This window comes from Drosophila persimilis, unplaced genomic scaffold (genome assembly GCF_003286085.1).
Source record: "Drosophila persimilis strain 14011-0111.01,24,50 unplaced genomic scaffold, DperRS2 tig00000124-arrow-pilon, whole genome shotgun sequence".
NCBI lineage: Eukaryota > Metazoa > Arthropoda > Insecta > Diptera > Drosophilidae > Drosophila > Drosophila persimilis.
The window spans coordinates 9,076,042-9,099,331 of NW_020825294.1; the positions used below are offsets into that span (position 1 = coordinate 9,076,042).

The 23,290-nt window shown below is 47.7% G+C and overlaps 2 protein-coding genes across 2 annotated transcripts; both read left to right on the forward strand.

Moving 5' to 3' along the window:
- Positions 1 to 1,393: 1,393 nt before the first annotated feature.
- On the forward strand, positions 1,394 to 3,949 carry LOC6596634. The gene is made up of 2 exons (XM_002021606.2): positions 1,394 to 2,885; positions 2,951 to 3,949. Exons 1-2 carry the CDS (start codon positions 1,697 to 1,699, stop codon positions 3,736 to 3,738), a joined length of 1,977 nt encoding a protein of 658 aa, XP_002021642.1. The 5' UTR covers positions 1,394 to 1,696; the 3' UTR covers positions 3,739 to 3,949.
- An 8,384-nt stretch (positions 3,950 to 12,333) lies between these two features.
- LOC6596635 (lipase 3) lies at positions 12,334 to 21,605 on the forward strand. The gene is made up of 5 exons (XM_002021607.2): positions 12,334 to 13,209; positions 18,635 to 18,812; positions 18,885 to 19,246; positions 19,319 to 19,477; positions 20,600 to 21,605. The coding sequence occupies exons 1-5, from the start codon at positions 12,973 to 12,975 to the stop codon at positions 21,260 to 21,262; spliced, it is 1,599 nt and encodes a 532-aa protein (XP_002021643.1). The 5' UTR covers positions 12,334 to 12,972; the 3' UTR covers positions 21,263 to 21,605.
- The last annotated feature ends 1,685 nt before the right edge of the window (positions 21,606 to 23,290 follow it).

Here is a 23,290-nt window from a genome sequence, read left to right on the forward strand (position 1 = left end):
GTCTTACATCGTAATAATTCACCAAAGGAAATCAATGCATATCAGCAAAAATTTGCATGTTCCCTGTCTGCAGGGTTTCCATCAATTTTGCACCCATCATACACACATCTTCAACCGCCGCAAGCACCAGTTTTTAAATTAAGTTGGCAATTGAAATGATGTCCACGGCAGCAAGGAGCGCAGGGCATAGGGGTGGGTACGTCTTTAAATTGGTCACGTGTGTGGCACATTTTCGTATTTTTGAGCTGATGGTAAAGCAAAAGCGAGAAACTGTCACGACAATGGCGAACAAGCGGAAGCGGAAACGCGAAATGTGAAAAATGCGCAGAGCAAACAGAACGGTGACGGTGACGAGAGGCAGTGTGGCAGAGGGGGGGACAGGGACGTGTCGCCTAACAGCCACACGTACGCAGCCCCGCCCACAGAGTATGCCTCTGGGGCCCACGCATCACCCACCCCAGAAGTCTCCACACGCCCCCATTCACATCTCACATGGTATAGGCCTGGCTGGCAAAACTCGCTGGGGAGGCCATACCATAAGCCCCAGAACGCCGCGCGTACGTGTGTTATTTAATGCTTATCTTTATCCTTTTCCCATTAGTGTTATTGATGTTGGCAGTGGAAGTGGCAGTGGAAGTGGCAGTGGCAGTTGTCATCCCAGTGGAAACTTCCCCACAGGTGCGGCCTCGGCCGATAAACTTGTCCGCCAGCTAAACGTTGACAATTGATGCCAAGGATACCCGGCAAGGATGGAAAATCACGCGCAAAGCATTATTTTAATACCCCACGGCAGTCACATACACATGTGTGTCAGATTCAAGGGGCTCTCCGGATGTGTGTTGGTATACAGAAGTTTGTCGGGAATATTTAAAGCCCAGCCCTGGAATTTCCATGAGTGAGGACCCTTTAGGGACAGCTTTCTTTCTCCATCCAATCACAGTAACGATTGAGTTAGTCGTGACCTTGAAGGATTTTATCGGCAAGCTCCCTGCTGGAATTGAAATGCTCATTAACTATGCAAGCATATGGTTCAGGGTATTTCATTCTTGGAATATGGGTATTCCATTCTTCCATGTTGGTGATTGCGTTCCAGCTACCGTGAACGTGATTAGCGTCTTCAATGATTGCTTCGCTATCTGGGGATGATAGAAAGAGTGTTGGCCAATATAATTAGACAGGGACTTTCCAACACTCAAACAACCGATACCCCCCCTAAAATGCAGCCCTGCTGGAGTGACTTTCATTTCTAGACACATTCACGCAAACACACGAACATCAGTTTTTGATAGCCTTGACAATTCAATCACGGCGTCAGGTCTGTCAGTAATTGTGCTTTGTAATGTAGTTTTCGACTGGTGGAGAAACCGTTCACACATTTTTAAAACACCATTCCCAACAAATTCAAATGTTTTGCCAACATTTCGTATTAGAATAGCACATAAAATATAAGTTGTCGTGGATTTCGCAGTGCACCAAGTTTATTGAAAAACACCTTTCTGAATCAACGACATCAGCAACGAGTTCTATCATCTGTGCAAAGCAACGAACCAAAAGGGCACTCGAAAAAGCGACATATTCCGTCAAATACGAAACAGCGGACCAAGTTACGTATGTCCTAAGCAATTCCCGCCGTACTGCTGCCGTTTCCAGTACCGCCTCAAGAATCCTAAGCTACGAGTACAGCACCAGCACAATAATGTTGGCCTTGCAGCACAACGTGAACCCATATCGCCGGCACCTGCTGGTCCACGAGGTGCTTGCCATAGAAGGCGCCAAAAAAATAGTCAAAGATGCTCCTCACCTTCCCAAGCCACTCACTCCGTCCGGTCATGTGCCCGTCCTGGTGGACGTGCGATGCCTGGACACGAAGGCCGTCTATCACTTCCATGTGAATGTTCCTCCAGAAGATTACGAGGAGTTTGGACGAGATCCAGAGTGTCAACTCCTGCGGCTGATGTTCCCAATGGAACAACTTCCCTGTCCCATTCATGGCAACGGCCTTGATGGGTCGGGCACAATGGGTGTCTGGCACGACCCAAACTCCGCCGACAAGACTCTGCTACTGTTCGCTCAAACTGGCGTTCACCAGCTGTTTGCATCCCAGAACCTAACCATTCCAGCTTTAGTTTCTACATTCACCGAGGCTCCCACCGCCAATCAGGCGGACGAGATTATCAAGGCCCACTTCATGGCGGCCTTGCACCAGCAGCAATCAAGTCCCCTTGCCCACTCGGTGCTGTGGGTGAATAAGTTCCAGGAGCCTGTGCCGGCTTACCAGCCGCCTCCCTTACAGATTGAGGAGATCCAGCAGGACGAGACTGGTGATTGTGTGACAACGACCCCAGGAAGCGGAATGCCCGTGCCGAATGAGTATGTAGCCGGGGGTATCAGGAAGCTTAACGGCATGACCCCAAGCCCATTGAATGGCTACCAGCCAGTCCAGAAGCTGCACTCGGATGCCCACGCCCATTGCAAGGTTCCCGAACTTTGCCTCGACAGCAGCGGGGCTTACGTGCAAAACGAGCAGCTCCAGCTTCCGGGGCAGCAGTCGAAGAAACCAATCAATGGCTTCCACAAGCAGCCCCAACCGTCAGATGCTCATCCCCCTGTATCATCCCTTGTCCAGCCATTGATCAGCAGCGGGATAGTACCAAAAAACGGCTTTAAGCCAGTCACCCATACTCAGCTTTACAGCACAAAAAAGGATTTTCTACAGCCCAAAACCACGTTTGCACAGAAAAACGGCTTTAAGTCCTTTGCTCAAATGCGCAAACAGCAGCTTTCATCGCCTCGCTACAGGGGAGAGCGCCACATGATGATTAATCTTGAGCAGGAGATGGAGATCGGAAAACTGTGGGATCAGAAGTCACCGAACCCGGCTCCTGGTGAGTATTGACTCTTAGCCTTGCAGTTCACATTGTCCATGTCCTTACCTTACCTTACCGTTCAGGCACTGCAGTCTTCAACGATTCAGATGACTCTGCCGGGGACCAGGCCCTCTATCCAAATTGTCCCCCGGAGATGCAGAACCTGTTCCGCTGGAATATCTGCCGCCTGTGCCACACTACCATGCGGACGATGCGCAACGCCATGGAACACTACCGCTCAAAGGAGCACGATCGCCGGATGGGCTCATTCCGGATGCCCGACGGCCGCCCTCAAAGCAGCGTTTCGGATGACATGCTGCTGGATCTGCCCAGCACAAGGGCTATCGACTTGTACTGCGAGCTCTGCGACCTGAAGCTCACGTCGAATGTGCACGCCTACCAGCACTTCCACGGGCGCCGACACCTGCTGGTGGCCGCCAACCTCTCCAGGCCGAACGGCACGGGCTACTACAACGCGATTGGCCGCTGGGTGCGTACCGACTGCAAGTGGCTGCATTGCGAGCTGTGCGATGTGAGCATTACTTCCGAGTCCCAGATGGCCATGCACATGGCAGGGGCCCGACATCGCCGGCATGTTCTGGCCAGCTACATCAGCGGAAACATGGCTGTTCCCTTTGTCGGGCGCCACATGTACGGCGCTTCCACCGGCTCGATGCCCGCCCCCAAGCCACTGGGTCTCTCCACCTGCACGTCCAGCGGCCCGAAGGATAAAGATAATACTTGGGCCCCGAACGGCGGCTACTTCTGCGGCACTTGCGGCATAACGATGAACCACCAGAAGTCCGTGGCCCAACACGAGCAGGGGCGCTTGCACCAGAAGAACATTATCCGGCACTCCACGGGCCACTGATTGACTGAGTGGCCGGAAGATCGGGTGACCAGAAACACCGAGAAAGCCGCCAGCAGTACGGGCTAGTTATCATAGCGCAGATAATACCCTGTGACCCCTTGTAGGGTGTGTTAACGTACTGTGGGGTTTTTATCAATTTATTTCTAGTCCATTTAATTGTATCCGTATGTTTCCTACCAGAATATTAAATATAATCGTACTTGTATAGGAACCACATCAGTTATCCGTATTCTTTATATAAAATTGGGCAGGTGGCCCCGTATAGTCTGAACATGGTCTTCTTTCATGAATGGGCTATATGTAGATCGAACCGGCTTAACATTATAAAAAGGAATATTTCTGTAGATACCACAATAAGCATTTAATTGTTGCCAATTATACCGTTTGAGTATATTAAGTATAAAATATATAGTATATGTATGTGCGTTTATACTGACTGAGTATGAAATACACGAAATCTCCACCCAAAAGTATGCTATGCAATTTGGTAGCGATCTGTAGTTACCATTTCCATTTACATCGGCAAGTACGCAGTCAGCTATACAGCTTCTACTTTAGTTCTAATAAAGTAATGAATTTCGGAGCTTTTCTGCTTACTAGAAAACCCTCTTCCTGTGGAAGAGTACGTACGAGTATCAGTACATGCCAGACATGAATACCTACCTTTTACTGCTAAGATCGTAAGCAAAGCAAGTTCGCTTTTCTCCTATCATCTGTTATCGACTCAGAAGAGTGTTTTTTGTCAAGTATTAACAGTGGTCGAAACCCAGGAATTCCAACAGACGAACCTTACGTTATTTCTTCTTCACAGTTTTTGATAATCAAGGATGATAATGATGTATGGTTCTTGTATAATGCGGCATTCCCGTGTCTGTATTTGTTTCTATGATACTGCAAAAATGTTAAATAACCTTAAAAGAAGGAAAACTATCAACGCGTCAGGAGCTAATTAATGATATGACGCCCGCACCCTCACCCTGGAATAACTGGAATGGCTGAAATGTCTGGAATCTTTGCTTTTAATTGCCTGCCTGCTTATGCAGAGGCACGCTTCTTTGGCTGTGGCTGTTGGCTTTGGCTGGTTGCGGCTTTCTGGGAAAGTGCCAGACAGACATAGCATAAAATCTGCTCCGCTCCTGCTTTTGCCAGCGCCACTCCTCCTGCTCGTCTTGCTCCTCGTGCTGCTGCAGACAATGGGTGACCATAAAAAAGGAGTTATCGCTCTACAAATATCGGAGAGTGCCGCCTGGCCACAATGTCAGTCAGCGCCAGGGTCTAGACACAACATGGCGTTAAATAAATACATGACAGTGGCAAAAACAACACACATCGACGTCCGCAAAAACAGAAGACCGAATCCCGATAAATTTATGGCCAATTTTTTTGCGTTCGCATTTGATTGGGTTTGAAGTTCGCGCCGCTGCAAGGTCAATAGCAACGGGGGTGCTATACATGGGCGTGACCGGGTCCGGTCAAGGCCCGTCACATTCAGGATCACGGCTGCGCCGCTATCTATATCCGTATATGCCCATTCGGTGTCTGGCCAGCAGATGCGAGAAGCCTCAAACATGTTTTCGCATAAATTAAACTTCTTATCTGGCAGTAAAACATTTGACGCCATTCCTGTTGTCGGTTCTGCCGCATTTTCCTCGAATGCACGGAAGTGCATAAACAGCAGCAACAATGGACGACTGAGAGCAAATGGCACAAATATAAACAAATATGGGACGGAAATGGACATTTTATCGATGATATAGTTAATGATATTGCAGTTGTCGAAGTGTCGAATGGATCCCCACTCAGCGAAGTGCATGACCTGTCCCGATGGCAGTCGGACAGTGAATCAGAGGCAAGAGAATTTGGCGGCAAGTGGATAATAATTCACGTTAAAGTGAGTTTTCATTATTTTTATTGCGAAAGTGAGGAAAATTAAGCGGGAAAATATAAAACGGTGGCCATCTTTCATGCAGGAACCATGCAGTTAACTGAGAACTAGGAAAACTTATTCATATCCCATTGTGGAAGAGTTTGAGAATGTAGAAAGTAGTACAAAGATACCTAGTTTCAATCCGATTAGTACGTTTAAGATGATTTGATTGATTCACGATTAACACGATAATGAATGGCACTTCGCAATGATATTCAATAATATTATTATATTTTTTCAAACTGCTGTCCTTTAGATACATTTCTTATCTCGCTGCAACCGTCGCTTCACTTTTTATTCGGAGCCCTTTAAGTTCTGTGCCCGTGCCCGTGCCCCCAGCGATGTTGCACATGTTTACATTGCACATTACACGGCGACCCCAGAAAATTGCGTCGAGTTTGTGTACAACTGTGTAAACAAATTAATTATGCAACTTTGTGGCTGAACAAACTGATCTCCTGCCCCCGGCCGGTTCCTCTCGCTCAATAAAGTATCCTTTCAGCATATTTCAGCATAAACATTTGCCGTTTCCTGCTACTCGTCCTTTTCCCTGCCGAGGGGAACCACAGGCCCCAACCATTGGGGGCCTGCTGGAAAATGGTCGCTGGAGCCGTTCAGGCGTAAGAAAATTTATGCGTGGTAATGCCAAACCGAAACCAAAACACATTCTCCAGGGCAAGCTCTGGGCTCTGGCGGCTAATTTGCATTCGCACAGCCCCCAGAGCTACAGATGCAGAGATTCAGATGCAAAGATACAGATACAAGTAGGGGCTGCATCCGTGCAATTAACATAATTTCGGCCAAGCGCTCGCTCAGGTTAAATACTGTGGTAGTTTCAAATATTTTGACTTCCAGATCGTATAAAATACGAGGCATGAAGGTACTTTATTTCTTCACTAACTCGGAAACTCGGAAAATATGTGGAACTAGTTTCTAGCAATTTTGTTTCCAGATCCGATAAAAAACGAGTGAAAAGTAATTATTCGTATTTACGATCAGACTGTTTGTTGTGTTATGTGATATTTCAGTGGACGAAATAATGGTCGAATAAACATTTCTTTATTTCTCGGTGTCAGTGCTGGCTGTCGTTTGGCGTCTTTATAGCACTTATTACGCGGTCTTTCGTAGTTATGTGTCAAAAGTAGATTCGAATTTCATAAAGGGTGTGTTGGGGATCAACCCTAGAGGTTCAAAGCGTGTGAAGTGCCCGTTGTTTTTGCTGGGTTGTATAAGAGGCTTTTAATGTTTTTAATTGTTAATTGTTACGTGTCTGGCGTGCTTTCTGTGCCACACGAAACACGTTCGGCATCCACGGCGAGAGTCTACGCAGTGTGGGGCAGGTCTGACTCCCCCAGAACTCTGGACAAAGACAGTTTTTCAGATTCACTATCTCCCCCATAAAAAGCAGCTAAGCCACTGATGAAACCGACCCCATTACGTCTTCTTGCCTTTCCATTTCGCACATCACCGTCATCCAAAACTTTCTGCGCGTCATCGGCAGCGAATGGAAGCAAATTGAACAAGACGTTGATTAGAATTCACAGTTAGCGCCACAAACATTGACACTAACAGCCGAGTCCCCTGGGACCAGCCCGACAGCCGCGGTCACCAGCAACCAGCGCCGGGGAAGACACGGATAAGCAGTTTTTTGGGATGGGATATGTGTCAATTGAGCGCCTCAAAGCTGTGCCAGACAGACCCAAACCCAACGAAACCGGCTTTTGCATACAGTTGTATTATACGCGTTTCAAAACATTGCCAGAAATGTAAACAGGAACACGTCCACAGCCATGGCTAGAGGCACCAGCGGTGCCAGCGCGAAAAGCTGCTCCTGGTACCATGACACATTTACCAACATTTTCGTTGTTGTTGCTGTTGTTGCTGTTTTTGCTGGAGAATGACAAATCTGGAGAGGCATTTGAGTGGGTCTTGATCGGTGTTGGTGTTGCTTCTGTGTTGCTGGTGTTGTTTTGGTTGTTGTGACAAGTCCACCTGTTGTTGCTGTTTCTATTTGTTGCACAGGAGCGCAGCTAAACAACGACACTATGGCTCCATACCGTGGCTCGTTTCTGGCTGCATTTTTACCCACACACCAAAAACTCAACAAAAGTTGGCTCAAAAAACAAGACTTGGCCAAATGAAAGTACTACGAAGCAGAGATGCCCTAACCGCAGTCCAATCAATTTGGAATAGAGTAATTACGAGTATGATCCAAACCATCGAACGAACATGAATTTGGATTATATTTATGTCTTAAGTCCACGCACACACCTTCAACCATCCTATGTTTTTGGATCAGGCATAGATCAACGTATGCTTGTTGATACCTGATAGTACATACTATATGCAGTAAATATGATATATACCATCGGCTGATCCTTCAACTGATCTGCTGTTTTCGACAGTTTCGGATAAGTCAAAAAGAAAACGTAATTGTGATAATTTAATGACTAGACAACACTCTGTAGATCGATTACCAACGAAAAGGGTATCTATAATTTAAAGTTTGATTAAACTTAAGATCAAGTCTGTACACAAAGTTTGGCTAATCCCATATTTACAATCATACGCTGGAATTTGGACATTCCTTTTAAATTGTCCTTACTTCTCGGACTACATTGTAGTTTCTTATACAATGATACCATTTGTTATCTTTTCTGGACCATATTTTTTCAAATTTTGTAGTAGAGACTACACGCCCGACGAACGCAGAAAGCCGGTAGTGAGTCCTCCTAGAGGAACAGCTGTCCTGGGACAGGATGCAGAGCTGCGCCGAGTGCTGGCGGAGCTCCTACGAATAGGTCAGATTATTCCTGGTGCTAAAAGACTGGCTCTGGCCACCGTCACATGATGTTCGTACAGCCTTTTCCACTTGTAGAGTACACTTAAAACGTCTTACGATGTCGCCATTAGCAGAGTTTTCTTAGTTTGAAAAGCTGTGTGCGGCTGAATCATGCGGAGAAAGAGAGGTAGCAGCTTGGCTGGGAGCTTACGTAATGCCAGGCGAATCGATGGAGGGAAGAGACGCTGATACAGCGTCTGCGCCTGAATTTGGAACTGCCAAATGGCTAGGTGCAATCAACCTGCATGGAATTGGAATTGGAATGCCATGCGATTGGAATTTGTTACCAAATATTGATGACAGTAACGGCAGCCAAATCAAAAATCCTGCTCGCTGCTCGCGGAGTCTCTCAGAGTACCAGGGGCTGCTTATCAGCGCCGAAAAGCGAAAGAAGCCGCTCCCACCTGCCACACGTTACGCAGTCCGCCCCCAGTCAGGCGCTGTTCAACGCCCCTGCCATTGGCGCTGTCGCCACTGATTATAGTGGTTTGGTTCCAGTCGGCTGCCCGATGCTCCTGGCGTGGGCGAGGCCGTGGGCATGTGACAGGCGTCGCAATTAGATGGCGTCTTAAAATGGCCATAAAGCGCAACCAGCTGCAGAATATCCTGGGGACGGGTCTCGGGGCAGCGGTCCCCCCACAAATGCATAATGGAGATACCAATTTGGTGAAGAAAGAAGCATGTGGTCAAATTGGACAAATTACACGTTTGGCTAAGAGCGGGTGACGCAAATGGGATCTACTTTCAGGCAAGCGAAGCATGTGGAGGTGCCACCACAATAGACAGGCAGATGGACATATTGACAGACGGATCGATGTGACATTAATCGATGCATGAATACAGATTATCATACATCCACATAGTACTTTCGACTTCATTGTGGAACCTTACGGAAGTGAGAACTAGACGATTTCATGCGGTAGACAACGAATCTTTCCTTCTCTGTACTGCATTTCATAATAGCCAACACGTTTATCAGTTTATTAAGAATCTCTCAGTCTAAATTGTCTATTAAAAATGGTTCTTTAACCCGGGGTCATCCGTTGAGTGCCGTTAAAATGTCACCAAAACAATAAAGTGCCTCCCGTGCAGTTCCACGTAGCTCAGAGCAACGCGAAATGTGGAAATTACTATCTGCTGGAACACATATTTATGTACATAAAATATACTGCTAATTAAGGATGATGTGGAAGTGCGGTGAACCACCCACCCGAAAAGGGGTCAACCAGAGAGCAAACACAGACAGCGACAAACACTTCGGGCAAGGTCGCAGAGAAGAGGACGGCAGGGACGACAGAGAAATGACCGCCAAACTGGGCCCTTAGCAAAATACTTGGCTTATTGCACATACCCAGGGTATATGTACCCATATGCCACATTCCAGCCCTCTCCACTCCACTCCACTAGCTCTTACCACATGCAATGTTCAGTGTGTCACGCTCACGTTCGGCTGCAATGACAGGTGCAACAACTGAAATTACATTGCGCCTTGAGACCTTCAGATTAGCTGCATTAACCCCTTACGACACAACGTACAAATTTTCAGCTAAGAGATATTACATGCGATCAACTTTAACAACTGTTGCTCATATTTCGAATTATTTCCATGGATTCAGACAACTCGATTGTCGTCTTGGCGGTTTCGTTCAACAACAGATAAGTAAGCTACAACTCAGAAAATGTCGTCCAATTTATGCACCAATCTCTACCCTACTTTATACTACTTCAAATGTTTTAATAATTATATTTAACTAGTTCGAGTCTTTAAAGGGTTAAGCTGTTGGCTTGTGCCTTGTTGTTGCAGCAATTGTTGGAGATGTAATTGGGCAATTTTCGCTGCCAAAAACTGCAACACATACTAGTGCCCGTAAGAAGTGGTAGGAATCTGTACGAAGCCAGAAAGCGATGCAGATAATTGCATTCGTCAAAAGCAGAGTAAAATAAAGAAAACCCAAAGCAGCAGCAATTCACAGATGCCGGACGTCGGGTAAAGAAGTGGATGGCCATGCCCCTGCCCCTGCCCCTGCCCCAGCCCCAGCCACATGTGATTGCATGTGGCACGTGTTCATGACATTCTTCCAAGTGCAAGTCGAATTCAGTTGCAATTCTGTTGCTCTTAATGGAATTCCAATGCATTTGCTCGCCTTGAGATGTGGCCAAGACATTTTGGCCTTGCCCAGTGACAGATTTTATGAGTATTGTCATCAGCGGGGGACATAAAGCATCGATCGTAAATCGATTACCAATTCAGTAAAGCTCAGCAGCAACTCAGGCCCAAACCGATCTTTGCTTCATTGGGTCTCCTATAGGATGTTTTCCGACATATGGGACTATTTTTTCCAGCTTCACCTTCGAGTTCATGTAATTGCCAAAGTATATCGTAGGAAGCTGTGGAATTATACCAGCAGTCTGTTGTCTGGCAGTCCACATTTTATCGCTTGGGTTTGCTTTCAAGGGTATTCGACATTTCGCGTTCGCTTCTTCGAGGCTTCTGCCCAATATTGTATCTTGTCTCTTGAACTTTGCTCACTGTCCCGATGGGGCAAGAATGCATGTAAAAATGGTGATTGAATTTATGATTAATGTGGGTACGGTTGTCATTGAGGGCTGTGCCTGTTCCCAGCAAATTGGCCGGGCCAAGGCTAACCACTGAGGCAAGAAATAAAAGACAGGCGGGAAGAGCCCATTGTGAGAGCTGCTGGGAACTCAGTGATTGAGACTAAGCGACACAATACCCACAATCGGAATATGCTGATGGCAGGCCTCCAGTGCGCTGGCAATCAGAGATAATCGCAGTAATAGACGGAAGGGTGATCCCAAGCTCGGGGGAGTGCGGGCTTGTGAAAATTGGGATATGGGACGTGGGACATGGGATATGGGAGGAGAGTGCAACTCCCAAAACTTCAGCGAGGCGTGGCGCAAAGAAAAATTATGCATAATTTGGCTTGCAGTTTCGTTTGAGCCAATTGCAGACGTAACCGGCTGCCGGGCCAAACATTTCAACAGCCACCATGCGGCGCCAAGCGGCGCCAGGGACAGGGGACCCTGCGTCAGAGGCAGCGGGCTCCCAGATACGAACCCCCACAGCCGAACCGAACCGAGCCAAACCGAAACGATCTAGCCCCTAACGGTTAAGCGAATCGAACCTACAGACATGTCCAATCCAACCCGGCTCGCTTCAGATCGAAACGAAACGAAACGACACGAAAGACTTAAGCAAGAAACTAGTTGGGCACGCGCCAGCAACTGTGTGCAGAGTAGTGGGAGGGGAGCTGGGAAATCGGCACTACGGAGATAGGTGGGAAAATGGACTGCTCAAGAAAGAGCTTCGATCAAAAGTATTCCATTTCTGAAAGTGGAATATGCCCAATGGTGTATTGCTCCAGCCCTTTGTCTGCATATGTCTCTGGCCATAGCCCTCGCCCAGTCAGTCCCACGATCCACACTATTTCTATCGGGCTTACTACTTTTCTACCCTCCTTCCAAGTGCTATAAACTTACAAGACGAGTACTACGAGTATATGCATATCAATATATCAACAAGTAATACAAATATTTACCTTCCACAAGTAAATGCAATCCACAGTCGGTGGTGCGGCTCAAACAAGTTCGCCGGCATGCAAGGTGGGCTAAAATGAGGTAAGGCCGAACTTCAGTTGATTCCAGCTACGTGAGAGCCGACGGAGCAACAGCTGCAGCGTCGGGTATTTTAAAAAATTGAAAAGGCGATGTGGGCAACGGGAGAGAGACCTGGCACGGCAAAAGCAAGCAAATGATCGTCGTGAACGCACCTATAGCGCTCGCCGTAAGATTTTGTTGAGTCTGGTCCCTGCATTCAACGCGTATCGCGTACCGCCTATCGTCGTATCGTCGTATCGTATCGTGTTTTATTTTGCTCCTCATGCCCCAGGCGAAGACGGATGAATAGCTTCAGCTGGCGGCTCTTTATATTTCGTGGTGTGTCAAAGAAACCAAAACAGTTATCAGTTATTCAGAGCGAAATTAGAAATTAGTTGAAACAAGTGCAAGCAACTCCCATTTGGTGGGCAGGCTCCGTTCAACTGATAAACAATACTCCATAAGACGTTCAATAGTGAGACCCACCCGGCTCCGGAATACACAATAATCAGCAGTGAATACTGTGCTTTAGTGCGAAATTGCCCGGGATTGGATCAGCCAAAAGGATAACCAGACTAAGACCCCAGTGGCCAGACACAAACACGTAACTGCCACCAAGTCGATCTGTGTCGAAAGCGGGAGAGAGCCAGCGATAGTCGCGACGTAACCGTTACGCTTAGGTGCAAGCCCCGGTGCAGCATTAGCTAATTTGCCCCATTTCGTGTCTGAGTATCTGAGTGTCTGAGCGCGAGTGTGCGTTGCCTGTTGACTGTGACTGTGACTGTGAGAGTGAGTGCTTTTTGCATCTTCGATCTGCGAGTGCCACTGGAACCCCTCCGCCTCTGCGATGCGGGCAAGCGACTTTGCTTGCGGCCGCCTGCTGGTGGCCCTGCTCTTGCACTGCCTAGTGGCTCTGCAGGTCTGCGGTAGGGCCGGTGCCTTCACCCTCCTCTCGCCCTTCAGCTACAGCTCGCTGAGCTTCAAGAACCTCCTCAACTCGGTGCTGCTCTCGAGCAACGCGAACCTGGCCGGCGGGGGCAGGAACCTCAAGTCCGACGTGCTCGAGGACGCATCCCTCATAACGGTAAGTAAGCGGGAACAATCCGTATCCATATCCCACAGTCCATAATTTTCGTAGGCCTCTCCGGCCGACTTCCATCACGCACCTCCTCTCCACCCTTGACATTTGTTTTTGGTCTGGTTTTCTTTGCTATTGTTTTCGTCTTTCGTTGTTTTTTTTCTTCGGCATTTCATCGTTCGTTGCTTTTACTTGCTTTTATTTATTTTGGCTGGACAATTTTTCTATGTCAAATAAATTTACACTGCCCCCCGTCGAAAGAAAGTTTCCGTTCTCGGGGTTCGTTGACTTTCCACACTCACACGCACGTGAAGCGCGGAGGGGTCCGACAAAGGGCCACGGCCACGGTCCCCCTATATTGCTGGGCTCACATGATCCGTTGCAGTTCCAGTGCAGCAAAGGGAGAGGTAATCCCGTGAACTGTGGTGACCGACCTGTTTCGGCAGGAATTGAAAGCAATTAGGATGTTATTTACAGGCGGAAATAGGCCATTAAGTTCTTTTGTATTTACATACGTACATAGATGGTGATATTAGGGCTGGGATAATCGATTTTGTGATTGAATTTTCGCTCACGTATGGGAATATGTAGTTACAAAACTGAAATAAAACCTCCAAGTCCATCGAGTGCTAGTGAGCTAGATTCAATGAGCAACTGGTGGCCGCACTGACCTTGAGCTCATTCACGTGCTCCACAATTAGATCACATTTTCATTCAGTCTTCGTTCACATGGAAGCCTGGGGGCCGGCTAGCAGCGATCTTCTTGGGAGCTCCCCAGCTCCTCGACATTTCCCAAGGTTAAACGATTTGCATTCGAAGAAAACTGGAGTCCGATGAGCACAGAAATCACTTGAGAAACTCTCACAGCTGCAAGTGCCGGGCGATTTTGCCAGCCAAATATCAGAGGGCAAACAACGCCGAAGATTACCCAATAGCTGGTCTTTAGGCGTCTTTAGGGTGGGGTCAACAAACAGATAGGCGAAAATGAATAGAGCCAATAAACCAAAGCCGCGGGAACCGTACTCGTCCGAGTATTATTAGCAAGTGTATTCACTCCGTACGGGTGTGTGCAGAGAAATGATAACGTAACGATTTTATGGGATCTACGTGATTGGTGATTTGTGATTTGTGGTTCGTTGTTGTTATGCAGACCCAAAACTATTGTCACCGAACTGTCAGTACACCCGTACCTCGGATACGGCCAAATGGATCTTATGCAAAGTCATTGCTGGGCTTACAAACGCGTCCACGGGCGCGTGTCTGAACTGTAATGTCGTCGGAGTTCGAATAAAGCACGGGGGCTTTTGCCGAGGGGCAATTTCTGCACGTTGCCAATTGCATAATCGCTGGGCGAGGGCGAGGGCGAGGGAGATGGCCAGGTTCACATTGTGTATGGCGGGAGACACCTTTCATGGCCCGCAGTAACAAATTGAAATTGTCAACGCTACACAATCATCAGCCTGCAATTAGGCTAACCTGTCCACGTCCAGGTCCACGTCCACGTTCACGTCCACCTCCACGTCCAAGCCTTTGCCGCCTGACTGACTTTGAAATATGGGTTAGCAGTCTCCGCCGCTGGCTTCCCCCAGATGTCACCGAAGAAAGACTCTGGGCTGGCCATAATCAGGAAATGGTTTGTCATTTGGCTCGGCATGGATCTGGCTTTTCCTCCTTTGTTTTGGCAAAGGAAAACATTTTCGTTTTGCCTTAATTTGAATATAAAGGTTTCCGCGTTGTTTTTCTGTCTCGGCCCGACATGCCAAGGGCCTGCCATTCGATGTCGTTTAGGCTGATTTCAAAGCGACGGTATTGATGGGTAACTCCCTTCAAAAAAGTATACAGAAGGGACTTAAACCCTTCTTTAGTGAGCATTTATATCCATCAGCAAAGTTTCGGGTACAAACAAAAGCCAAACAAATGAGACAGTGGGCTAATGACTTGGTGATCTATTCGACAATGCAGATAAACAGCGAAGTTCAAACTATCATTTGCAAATCGAAATCAATCAGTTCTTCTTTTGTTGCATAATGCTTTGTTTGTTGTTGCTAGAATGTGACGATTCCACAGATTTGCATATGCCATAAGGCAGGGCTCCAACTGATCGGCATCTTGAAGGAAAAGTTCAAATGTGATTAACCTCCTATATTTCGATGTCATTAAAATGATGTCAGGCGGCAAAACGAAGTCAACGAGCGGCCAACGCCAATCAGAAATACATCTTTGAGACAAGAGAGTCGGAGGTACATAAAAGATCCAGCAAAAGACTTGACACCAAATTGGAGGGGAAAACTGGTTGGCCATCGAGACGCTTCGAACCCACTCTTATAATGACAGTGTTAAAAGACAACCAGAGAGAAGTCAATATCAAGGTCAGTTACAAAATGAGCGATGTGCACAAGACAATCCAAGACAATACCTCCGAAATCCATCCACCTATCCATCCAACGAAAGCAAAAGTGGTTTCTGGCGCTGACAAGCGCCGTCAAGTTCGACGAGCAATAGTGTTTTATGCAAATGAATCAAAGGCACGCCGTAAAGCCACTAAAAAAGCCAGAAAAGCAGACGTTGACACTTAAAATTTGCATCGATATTTTAAACGAAAGATACACAGCGGAAAAAAAACCCTCGAGCAAATCCACGCCCAAAGGCCCATGCAACACGACACATACAGTACATGTCGGCTAAGTGCAACCTTGTGTAAGTACAGCAGTCGACTGCAAATTGAGGTCTCGGACTGATTATTTGGGAAAGATGAGCTCCGAAGAGCATTTCAATAGAAATGACAGAAGATTCATCAACACATTTAGCACCTATGAACATCCTACCTTTCAAATATAAATATGTTCAAGACTCTATGCGTACTTCTTTGTCAGAATTGATAAAACGCCTTCGGTACGACGAAGGTTATAGATCCACGTAAGACGCCCAATAAATTGGAAGCTTGACACAAATTGGATGTAAAAAACTGACACCCGGTGTTCCCAGAACTGATCTTGTGGCATATAGGCAATGCTCACTGTGGATACACACACAAGCTCCATTGCCAATTAGCGTGGACACAAACCATCGGCAGCCAAACACAAAATTAGTAGGTCATGATGAGCATTATGGTAATCGGGATCCGAGTCGGTGCTGTGCCGCACGGCGTAGGTGCTAATGAAGTTTCTGTGGCTGTGAGCCAAACGAAAAAGTTCAGTTAGTGAAACAGTAAGCACACACCGTACGAAAAACATACTCGTATTGCGGTCAGACGGCAAAATGAGAAGCGAGACCGAAAATCAACTGACAGCCGCAATTCATTTTTATTTTCACATTGGTCCAAGTCGCAGACCGCAGGGTCCGACGTACGAGTATGCCTATCTCTCTATTTCTCTGGGGTTTGGTATTTGGTATTTAATTATGGTTTTCCAACCTTTACGAGCGCGTTTTTGCCTTGCAATTTGCTTGATTTATTTACGAGTACTGTGTGTTGTGTTGTGCTGTGTTTGCCTTATGTTTAAATTGGCGTTAAAACAAACATTTTCATATTTGAGCAATGGCGGTGGGTATTTGTTCGTCTTCTCTTTGTTTTTTTTTATCAGTGTGTTGTACAAACTATTTAAATACGATATTTCTGAGTGGACTTAAGTTTTTTATCGACTCGTTGATCATCAAACATTCGAATAATCGAATTCCTAGAGCAAATATGTACCCCAGCCCTATATCGAGTGCTCGGCTGCTGCGCTGCCGCTCACGTACACTCGTACAACAGTGGCCGGCACCCATACCAACGCCTGTTTTTGTTCACAAAAGCACTGAAAAGCCTGCGAGTGTGTGCGTTCCGACCACCGTTGAGCCTTGGCTAAATTGGACCATTTCTAGGCCGCAATCAATTTGATTTCTGCTAATTGCAGTGCTTAAAATATAAAGAAAACTATAAAGGCAATTCCCTGAGAAGTGATAAAGGCATTGCTTAACGTTCCATTACCGCAGAGGTTTCCAAACTTTTCGCGGTTTCCCAACACTGACAGCCCGGTGAGACCCCTGGTGGTGGCATTTTGCTGCACTTTGCGCATCTGTGCAACGCTTCCCCGGCTCTTGGGCTCTCCAATATTTGCCAGCTGCTGCGCAAAGTGTGTCAAGCCAAGAAAAACAAAACCTCACCGGGCCACAGCGATAGCAGCGACAGCCCCAACAGCTGTTGCAATTTTTTGGGGCTTGTCCAAGCCGCTTTCTGCGGCCGCTTCTTCGCACCTCGTTCGCGCGCTCATTCTTTTTCAGCTCCTATTCGAACAAAGAAGTTATATAATACCAGAGCCAAGGAAACTGCCGAAAAAGAAACAAAAGAAGCCTAATTTATGCCTAAACATTTGCCAAAATCCACTCGAACCAAAACAAAACCGAAAGAGTAGGAAAAGTATTTCACTGGCTTACTTTGGGTACCACTTCCTCGTGTTGTCCAACCAGCCGGCAAGTCAGTTGGCCAATTGCATTGCTTATACGAGTATTATTTTGTTGTTGCTGCTGCCGCTGTTGCTGCTGGTCATTCGCTGCCAAGGTTAATTAAAATTCCAGGCAGCTCCCAGAGAGTCTCTTTCCAGTATTTCGGTTTTCATTCAATTGTTTTTGTTTCTTTGTACATTTGTGTAATCGCGTGTTTACGGCTTAATTTTAACAATTGTGTTATAAGTTTTTCTCTCGGCCACCTACTACCCGCGCCACTTACATAAGCAACCTCCCAAAGAGCCGAACTTATCAAAAATATCACGGCTTTCTCGAACATCTATAAATCTACGCGAGCAGGAAGAAAAATATGCTGTCATACAGTGCGTATGCGTGATACGTGACTAGGTTGAGCTATGGAGCGGTACTTATAGAGTGACCCGAGGAGACGGACAGCCCCTAGCTGGTGTGACTTTGCTTCGCATCAGATCCCCCCAAGATCGCCATCAATAAAGAAATTCTATATGGCTCGGGCAGCTCGGTCATAGCTGACAATTAAAATAGTTGAGGCCATACATATCCAAACCATTTTGCCAGGGTGCTGGAACCCCTGAAACCAAAAGACTAAGATATTTCAATCAACTCTGCACTGCGGAACTTCCCAGCGGTTCAGCCACGGCCCGTCTGCACCTTGCCAGCCTCTCAGTCGCACCCCTGGCTGGGACTTTATTAACTTGTTGATGCCGCAAATTAAAATTCATTAGCTGAAAATGACTGTGGTTAGGGCCAGACGGATACCACGCCGATGCTGGTGCTCGGGGCTCGGGACTCGAACAGGTGACTGCTTCCCACCAAGCTATGCAAATGGGAGCTGCAGACAGGAGAAGGAGAAAGAGGGACAGCCAGCGGAAAGGGCAGGTGCAAAAACCTGGACTGGGGCAACTCAATTTCACACTGCCATGATTTGCACTTCTAACACCTTTCCATCTCGTTTTTTCTCTCCGGTCAGCCCAAATTAATACGCAAATATGGCTATCCATCGGAGACACACACCGTGGTAACGAAGGACGGCTATATCCTGGAAATGCACCGCATCCCAAAGAAAGGCGCCCAGCCAGTGCTGCTGATGCACGGCATACTGGACACTTCGGCTACGTGGGTACTGATGGGTCCCAAGTCGGGATTGGGTGAGTGAACTAAGATCCTAAGATGCTCATTATATATCCCATTTGGAATAACTAATTGTTCCTCCCATCCAGGTTACATGCTCTCCGACTTGGGCTACGACGTCTGGATGGGCAACTCACGAGGCAACCGGTACTCGAAGAACCACACTAGCCTTAACAGCGACTACCAGGAGTTCTGGGACTTCACCTTCCACGAGATGGGAAAGTACGATCTGCCGGCGAACATCGACTACATCCTCAGCAAGACGGGCTACGAGCAGCTGCACTACGTCGGCCACTCCCAGGGCACGGCCATCTTCTGGGTGCTCTGCTCGGAGCAGCCCTCGTACACGCAGAAAATCACCTCGATGCACGCCCTGGCCCCCATCGCCTACATCCACGACATGAAGAGTCCCCTCTTCCGGACCCTGGTTCTGTTTCTGGACTTTCTAACAGTAAGTGCGCATCGCTCGCCGGTTCGTTCGCAATTTCCATTTCTCCGCTCTTACTCTTCTGTTTTCGGCCAGGCCGCCACACGAATGCTGCGCATCACGGAGTTCATGCCCAACACAAAATTCCTGGTGGACCACAGCCAGGTTGTTTGCCACGACAATGCCATGACGCAGGACGTCTGCTCCAATATCCTATTTCTGGTGGCCGGCTACAACTCGGAGCAGCTGAACAAAGTGAGTGCCTGGGTCGGCGACGGAGGGAGCCGGGAATCATCAGGTTTCCTGCTGTATGTCCGCAACATTTTCACGGGACTCCCCACGCGGCGATGAGAGGCATCGATTTGGTCCCGGATTGGACGACCGCTGGCAATCCGGGGATTGTCTTCATTAAGTTGGCACTTAATTAACTCGCCCCAGTTCGATTGTCGGTCGGTTTTGATAGTTTGAGTGGGCTTCGGTGTGGGGCGCGGCTCATGGCTCATGAGCATTGTTAGTGGAGGATCTGGGTGAGTGTTCAGAAGACATCGCATTCAAGGGTGAAGAGCAAATACAAGCTTAGTAACAGACTACATAGTCATTTACTTGTTCACTAATAATCCAATTCACAGCCATTACCTTACATTTCCATGTCTTGTGGCACTATTTGTAGATCTTGCTCCATCTAATTTGCACAGTAACACGATTTCCTTTATTGTGTTTCCATTTGATTTAAAACAAACGCAAAATAGACAAAAACAACAACTGCTGAATGCATTTACGCTTAGGTCGCACCTAGTACATGCCACTATCTTAATCCCCCGTGCGGCCACGATGTTTGCATTAAATATACCTCAGTCCCCGCCAATACTTGGCCGTTAATCGACCGCAAGTTAAACGCCCGCAGATTTGAAATTATGCGCCACAGAGGGCAGGGTGTGTGGGGCTGAAATTGAACATCATTCGAGCATTATGTGGGGGTGAATATAGGCGGGTTTCCCTGACCTGGAATATGCCATTGAAGGGGTGTCATTATCTATTATGTCAGTGCCCGCCCCCGCCCCAACCCCGCCAGAGGGGGCGTTGTTGTTTTCGCTGGCGTTGCTGGCAATTGGCATAATTAACCGGCACTCTGGAAGCTGGAGACCCGACAACAAGCGACAATGCATGCAAATTAGGCGCGATTCTCTGGCCCAACATGAACCGAGAACACATCCCATCGCAACCGCCTGTACTGCCATGGCTAACATGGTCTAGGCCGTGTAGCATTGTGTTGGGGACAGGTGTGTGGGGTCGATTCTGAATGTTGAATGGGGTTGGACACTGTTTTGTGGAATTTGAAACTGCATCGCCCCCTTCTTTCTCCATCTACTCCCGCAGACCATGCTACCCGTGATGCTGAGCCACACGCCCTCTGGCGCCTCCATCAAGCAGCTGGAGCACTTTGGCCAGCTGATGAAGTCCGGGCACTTCCGCAAGTTCGACCGGGGCTACCTGCGGAACCAGTTGGAGTACAACCGGATCACGCCGCCGGACTACGACCTGTCGAGGGTGAAGGTTCCAGTGGCCCTGTACTACTCGGTGAACGACCTGCTGGTGTCCACCACAGGGGTGGACCGCCTGGCCAGGGAGCTGCCCAACGTGATCGACAAGTACCTGGTGCCCATGGAGCGCTTCAACCACCTGGACTTCTTGTGGGCCATCGACGTGAAGCCCCTGGTCTACAATCGGCTAGTGAGGAACATCCGGCGGGTCGAGAACCACAAGGCAAAGCTGACGGCCAATCTGGCCAGCTTCTTGGCCATGCAGCTGCAGCGGCAGCAGCTGCAGAACCAAATCCAATTGCAGATGTCGCAGCTTCCACCCAACGTCCACCTCCCCCACGGCCTCGGCATGGAACTGATCGCGAGCGTAGCGGCCACCGCACCGACGACAGCAGCCCCAGCCACAGCCACCACCACAACTGCTCTGGACACGACCACATCCGTGGGGGACGAGCTGCAGGTCGGATCTACCAGCACCACATCGGAACTATACGCGTGACTCTGACGGCCAGCAACGCTCTCACTCGCTCCAATTTCATATGACTGTGATGACATTTTAACAATTTACGCTGCAATCAATCGCACCTTCTCGGTCCCCGGCCGCAGGGACCCCGATCCATCCACTCAGGCACGCCCAGTCTAGGCGCTACTCCATTCCACCCCACTCCAATCATCCAATAAACGAAACCCGAATCACTACACCCCTCCGCCAGGCACCGACTCGAATGCTGAAAATGTTTATCCACAATTTGCGGCCAGGTTCATTTTCATCGCAATTGTGCGACCCATTTTCTTTGCGACCCTTAATTCTTTAATTTATGTGTACAAATTTATGAGTAATCCGAAACGTATGTTTATGTTAAATAATAAAAAATATTTTAAGAGAATCTGAGAGTTTTATTGTGTAAATACTCGGGGAACTGTACCGCTGGCTGAACAATGGGAATTAAAATTACTCCATTGATCCTCCCGTAGATCTGTAGATCTAATTATTGCTTGGTTTTTGGGTTTTTTGTCGGATTATTTGAACTCTTCGGAACTATTTTTAGTAATTAATATGAATATTACGAGTTTAGTTCTGTTATACGAATCCCGTAAGTGATTAGTTATACCGCATCCATGCCTGCGATTCTGAAAACAGTCAGTTGAGGGTTGAATCGAAAAAGTGGGCTGATGCCAGGGTTTATTTCATATTTCCTACACACAGTATACTTAAGCTTCTAGAATATTTTAAAACAAAAGATCTCTCTTAAAATGCATATCGGGAGTCGCAAACAGAGTGGTTGACACTTTTGAGCTGAGCAACAAAAACGTGAAGCACACTTTTCAGCTGCCAAATAAAAATGTCAAAATGTAATTTACATAGTTGTGTACAGTATTCCAAATGTAGATCTTAAGGCTCCGATAAGAGTTTCCCGAGAGTTTGAGAAGTTTTAAAGGAACATTCCCGACACACATTATTGATCAACACGAAAGTTCTCCCAGTCCAAAGATATCCCATCGATATGCGTCTTTCTTCAATAAACTTTGCCGCACCGAAGTACTGCTTCTCCGTATTCTGTAGCCATTCATTATCAGTATTCATTAGCTGTTCTCCAGGCAGATAGTATATTTTCGTAAGGCAGACCTGGATGAAACCACAATGAATTCATTGGACTCTCGTGGTCTCGGCAGGTGGAGGCGGAGTGGAGCGGGTCTGGAAGAAGAGTCGAAGCAAACAGCGCTGACGCTTAATTGCAACTTAAAACGCAACTCCTTTCGACGGGAAACGCGGAAAACTTTATCCGCAGCAGGAGGTGAGCACGGACCGAGCCGGAGCAGGATCCGGAACTCTCCCTGGTCCCCTCTCCACCCCCGCACAGAACCGCAGTTGTGCACTTTCAGCGACAAGTTAAAGCCGCGCGCCCAATGAATTGCCTTCATTTGTCGTTGCCTGGCGTCTTGCGACTGGTGACAGGAGAACCGGAGGAGGGAGGGGAGGGAATCGTAGTCTCCATCTCTGAGGAGGACCAACAGTAAGCCAAATTGCAGGTCGTACTGTTGCTGAGTAAACAACAAAACACAAACAGGAAGCAATGTCTGTTTGGGAGGCGGGAATGACAGCGGCCAATGCCTGCAGCCAAGTTTCGACTTTCAGGTGATATTACCTCAGGGTGGACTCTGGTCCGACAACTGCTCCTGTGGACTAAAATTGTTTCCGCTCTTCAATCGAAATTGAGCCCTGAGTTGCCTTTTTTATCCCCCGACTGAACCGTAGAGAAGCCATGGGAGAATCATGAACTCTCGCAGAGATATTCCGACAATCTTTAAAGGGCCTTCCACCAGCATCTTCTATATGGCAGGTTGTCCTTGCTCGCTTATCCTTGTCGCCGATCCCACAAGCATCCACACGATGCAGCCGCAGTTGCAGGCGCACAACTGACACAAATTCAACTTTAATGAAAGTTCCACCGCTTAGAGCCTGGCAATTGGGGAGCAGTTGCATGCCACCAAGCCAGGAAGCCCACATGTTTGCACTTTGCTTTTA

What these genes read in the sequence shown, in the direction of transcription:
- LOC6596634 (XM_002021606.2), top strand. Translation starts at nt 1,697, where the DNA reads ATGTTGGCCTTGCAGCACAACGTGAACCCATATCGCCGGCACCTGCTG. An exon ending in GTCACCGAACCCGGCTCCTG is followed by an intron (nt 2,886 to 2,950) that starts GTGAGTATTGAC and finishes CTTACCGTTCAG; the next exon opens with GCACTGCAGTCTTCAACGAT.
- LOC6596635 (XM_002021607.2), top strand. Translation starts at nt 12,973, where the DNA reads ATGCGGGCAAGCGACTTTGCTTGCGGCCGCCTGCTGGTGGCCCTGCTC. An exon ending in AGGACGCATCCCTCATAACG is followed by an intron (nt 13,210 to 18,634) that starts GTAAGTAAGCGG and finishes CTCTCCGGTCAG; the next exon opens with CCCAAATTAATACGCAAATA. An exon ending in TGTTTCTGGACTTTCTAACA is followed by an intron (nt 19,247 to 19,318) that starts GTAAGTGCGCAT and finishes GTTTTCGGCCAG; the next exon opens with GCCGCCACACGAATGCTGCG.